At 39.0% G+C, this 5,206-nt stretch overlaps 1 protein-coding gene across 1 annotated transcript; it reads right to left on the bottom strand.

The window, feature by feature from the left end:
• Positions 1–3,719: 3,719 nt before the first annotated feature.
• On the bottom strand, positions 3,720–4,658 carry LOC101604409 (olfactory receptor 9G4-like). Its single transcript, XM_004667740.2, has one exon. It carries the CDS (start codon positions 4,656–4,658, stop codon positions 3,720–3,722), a length of 939 nt encoding a protein of 312 aa, XP_004667797.1.
• Positions 4,659–5,206: the final 548 nt, after the last annotated feature.

The raw sequence follows: 5,206 nt of genomic DNA, 5'->3' as shown, positions 1-5,206 counted from the left end.
TGAGATGATTGGTTGTAAGTGCCCATGAGCTGGAGACTCTAACTTCCTGTTGTGAAGTGGCAGGCCAGAGGCCATTTGGCCCCCTGCTGAGTTCTAAGTGCCCACAGGCAGGAATTCCAATTTCCTGTGTGAAAATGGCAGGCCAGGGGCCAAGCCCGCTGCTGAGTCATAGCTGGGCGGAGGCAGCTAGGCTCAGGAAGTTCCACTAGGCCTCTTCTCCGGGCCTCTCAAGGCCCAACACTTAGGGACCACTTTCTCTAGCAAGGCTGTACCTCCTGAAGTTTCCACACACTTCCAAACAGTACCAATTGCTTAGATCCAATTGCTCAAATACATGAGCCTATGAGGGATATTTTATGTTCAAACCACAACAGGGCTTATTACCAAAATTGAAAATTTACATTAATATGCTATTACAGAAAATAAAATATTTGATCAAAATTTATAATTTTATTTATACTTACAAGAATAAATATAACAGAAGTATATTACTAGTAATAAAAATAATTAAGTTCTAATTATAATCAGGAATTTCCTTACCTATTAAATATACTATCTTTTATTCTTTTTATTTCCAATTTTTTGTTTTATTTTTATTTATTTATTTGAGAGTGACAGAGAGACACAGAGACAGATAGAGAGAGAATGGGCGCGCCAGGGCTTCCAGCCACTGTGAACGAACCCCAGATGCGTGTGCCCCCTTGTGCATCTGGCTAACATGGATCCTGGGGAAATCAAGCCTCGAACCGGGGTCCTTCAGCTTCACAGGCAAGCACGTAGCCACTAAGCTACTTTTCCAGCCCACTATCTTTTAGTCTTAAGGTATTATACTATAAAAAGTACTGAGTGAAATATTAACTGAATAACCAAATAACTGAATTGTGTTAAAATTGTGCTATGGGTTTCTACGTAAATTCTCTGATGAAAGAACTCAATTATTGTGTCAAGAATATGATTGGGGAGATTTCCAGGTAAGATGGTGGCATAGTAGCCATGCCAAACCAGCCTAGGAAGGGATTTAAGCAAAACCACAGAAGAATACACTCTTCTTCTGAAAAGTGAAGGAGGAAAGGTTATTCTTAGACACAACCGAGAAGCAGGAGAGTCTAAGATCCACCAGAAAGGAGGAAAACAGCCGGAATCACATTGAGGTGTTTGTGGCCTGCCAATCTAATAAATCCATGCAACTGCCGTCATCACCCTGTCATGTGTGCCAAGCAGCAGCAGCAGAGACAAAACAAGGGGATTTTCCAACCTCATCAGCCTCCTTGCAAAGTCAACAAATCTGAAGGAAAGATAGCAGAGGTGGAAACAGGAAAAATGATACTCAAATAACACTCAAAAATCAGATGGCTATAGCTGCTTGGATTAACATCTGGATCTTCTATTGTGTTCCATTGATCTACATGTCAGTCTTTGTACAAATACCGTGCTGTTTTTGTTACTATGGCTTTGTAATATAGATTAAAATCAGGTATGGTGATTTCACCACCCTTATTTTCTTTGCTCAAGTTTCTTTTGGCTATTTGAATGTTTTTTTGTACTTTCAAATGAATTTTAGGATTTTTTTTTGCATTTCTGTGAAGAATGCCATTGTAATTTTAATGGGGATTGTACTAACTGTACAGATTGCATTTGGTAAGATTGATATTTTCACAATCTTGATTCTTCCAATCCAAGAACATGGGATGTCTTTCCATTCCCTTGTGATTTTTACCATTTCTCCTTGAGTGTTTTAAAGTTCTCGTCCCTGCATCTCTGGGATAAAGCATACTTGGTTGGTGATGAATAATCTTTCTGATATATTCTTGTATTTGGTTTGCCAATATTTTGTTCAGAATTTTTGCACTATGTTCATGAGGGAGATTGGTTGATCTGTCTTTGTCTGGTTTTAGTATCAGGATGATGCTGGCTTCATAGAAGGAGTTTGATAGAATTCCTTCCTTTTCTATTTTATGGAAAAATTTGAGAAGCAGTGGTGTTAGTTCTTCTATGAAGGTCTGGTAAAATTCACCAGTGAATCCATCTGGACCTGGACTTTTTTTTAGTTGGGAGTCTTTTTATAACTGCTTGGATCTCCATACTCAAATGTCATCATCAGTGAAAACAGTGGACACTGGAAGCCTCAGTTTTGGCCAGAGAGGCCAAATGACTGAACAAGCACAATAGCAGTATGTCTGCTCTGGAGGAATCCAACTGCTCTCTAGTTGGACTGAAGGCCCACTCTATGGGAGGGAATACATGTTTGGTACTGAAAACCTAATCCAAAGCCTATGGCAGGGGAGGTTATGCTCTTGGATAAATGTATATATTATTCTCACCAAACTGCCCTGAAAGCACTACACTTAATGTTCATATTCATATGTTAATGCTACTCTCACTTCTGGTTAGAGAAGCTTCTCTTTTCAGGTGGTAATGACCACTGGGATGACCCAAAAGCAACACAGTGCTGAGTAGAAGGGATGGAGGAGTGTTCAGCACGGAAACATCTCTATACACTCTCCAAGGCTCAGGGTCCATTGTGGAACAGGTGGTGGAAAGAATGTAAGAGTCAAAGGAGGGTACCACTCCTTACAATGCAACTGTCTAGACAAACATTGGCCTCGATATCCATGACCTTGCAATGCTTAGCTATACCAACACAAGGCCATCATAATAGGAAAAAAAAAGTGATGACATCAAATTAAAAGAGAAACCAATGGAGAGAGGGAGGGGATATGATGGAGAGCAGAATTGTGAAGAGGAAAGTGCGGGATGGTAGGGAAACATGATGGTTTATTTTCCATAAGTATAGAAGTTGTCAATAAAATATTCAAAAATGAATATAAATGGGTACTTGTCTCTATATATGTTTCTATTTAATGATGTTACTTCTATCATAGTAGGGCTAAAATTGAGTTATCTTAAGAAGTCAGAACACTGTTTTAAAATAATACATGATTCTGAAAATATATATTTTGTCTCAGAACTAAATTTTTTATTCAATTTTGAATACCTCAAGCAATTTCACATTAATATACTATTACAGAAAATGAAACTTTTGATCATTTGTATTTTATATGTTTGATTATACTTACAGGAATAACTATCACAGTAGCATATTACTAGTAATAATCATTTGTAAAATAATGAACAGATTTCCAGCAGTCTAAAAATTTGAAAACATTTTGATATCAAATAAAATTCAGGAACAAAACTTCAAAATCAGACTAAGTGGAGGAAAACGGATTATATTTTCACTCTTCCCATGATCTTTTCAAAAATTCACAAAGAGGGGCTGGAGAGATGGCTTGGCAGTTAAGTGCTTGCCTGTGAAGCCTAAGGACCGCGGTTCAAGGCTCGGTTCCCCAGGTCCCACGTTAGCCAGATGCACAAGGGGGCGCACGCGTCTGGAGTTCGTTTGCAGAGGATGGAAGCCCTGGCGCGCCCATTCTCTCTCTCTCCCTCTATCTGTCTTTCTCTCTGTGTCTGTCGCTCTCAAATAAATAAATAAAAAATATTAAAAAAAAATTCACAAAGAGGAATGTGATTAAAAATACAGAACTGTGAAGAAAATACTATATTGTAACACCCAACATTATACAGTTTTAAAAGTATACATCACAAGATCATAATAAATAAATATCTTTACTGTTGTAAGAATAACATGTCAAATTTAGTTAAAATGGAGGAATGCACACAAGATTTTTAAACTGCTACAAAAGAAGAAACAGTGACCTTCATGTGTGTTGTTGTATGGTCTGAATAGCCTTCCTTAAGGCTTCTTTGACATCTTTGTTTCTTAGGCTATAGATGAAAGGGTTGAGCAATGGGTTGATGATGGTGTAGAACAAGGCAGCCACCTTGTCTCTCTCCAGGGAGTAGGTGGAACTAGGCCGTGAATACATGAAGAGCAAGGATCCATAGAAGAGCGTTACTGAGACCATGTGGGAGGCACAGGTGGAGAATGCCTTGCGCCTCCCCGAGGCTGAGCAGATCCTTAGGATAGCCAGGAGGATGTTGAAATAGGAAAGAAGGATGGCAAGAAGACAGGAGAGGACAGTGAAACCAACTATACTGGAAAGGATTTTCACATAAACATGGGTGTCTGTACAGGACATTTTTACCAGTGGCAGTACATCACATAAAAAGTGATCAATGATATTTTTACCACAGAAATTCAGCCGAAAGGTGTTGGCAGTATGGGCTATGGCATTCAAAAGGCCTCCTACATAAGAGCCAGCCACAAGCCCAGTACATAGAGAAGTAGACATTTTACTCGAATAGAGCAAGGGGTTACAAATTGCAACATGACGGTCATAGGCCATGGCTGCCAGCAGATAGCACTCAGTGTAGGCTGCCAAACAGGAGAAGAAGAATTGAGCCCCACATCCAGCCAAGGAAATGCGCTTGTCTTCTGAGACACAATTGACCAAGATTTTAGGTATATACACAGAAGTATACCAGAAATCCAAAAAAGATAAACCACTGATAAAAAAGTACATAGGTGTATGCAGCCGGGAATCAACCTGGATTAAGAGAACCAGGGTCATATTCCCTGACATGGTTACCAAGTATATTGTTAGAAATATTCCAAAGAGAAGCATCTGCCACTGGGGGTCAGCTGACAAGCCCAACAAGATGAATTCTGTCAGGATGGTGCGATTTCCCACTTCCATGCCCACGAAGGGGAAAACCTGTTTAATATGATGAGGGGAAACATAGCTTAATTATACTCTTTATTAAGAGAAACAAGCAAGGTATCAATTTAAACACTAACTACCAGAAAAACTTTAAATCTCACAACAGTTTTAAAAGGTGACAACAGTAGCTGATGGACCAGTGATGAAGCATTGAGATGAGTAGAATATTCAAAGGCACAGAGACAGTGAATGTCCCAGCTCATAGAGGAGCTCAGAGTTTTCCTAGTTAAAGGAAATGTTCTCAGATGTGAAGTAAACACAAGAATTCCTGGAAGCTTGCAGGTGAGCCAACCTGGCATATACAAGGGCAACAAAAGACCCTGCTTCTAACAACTTGGAAGATGAGAACCAATATCCAAGGTTATCCTCTGTCCTAACATTTGTGCAGTGTTACACATCCACAAACACTCATGCATTATACTGAAAATTGTCAAATAAAATTTAAATAAAAGAATGAACCTACATATTTGAGGACAATGTCTCTATTTTAACAATGTTACACTTCTCCAAACTAAAATATACAA

This window comes from Jaculus jaculus, chromosome 1 (assembly GCF_020740685.1).
Source record: "Jaculus jaculus isolate mJacJac1 chromosome 1, mJacJac1.mat.Y.cur, whole genome shotgun sequence".
In the NCBI taxonomy this organism is placed as follows: domain Eukaryota; kingdom Metazoa; phylum Chordata; class Mammalia; order Rodentia; family Dipodidae; genus Jaculus; species Jaculus jaculus.
The sequence above is the reverse complement of the archived record's forward strand: the minus strand, read 5'-3'. Positions and strand labels throughout refer to the sequence as shown.

Coding starts and splice junctions, on each gene's coding strand:
- LOC101604409 (XM_004667740.2), bottom strand. CDS start 4,658: ATGGAAGTGGGAAATCGCACCATCCTGACAGAATTCATCTTGTTGGGC.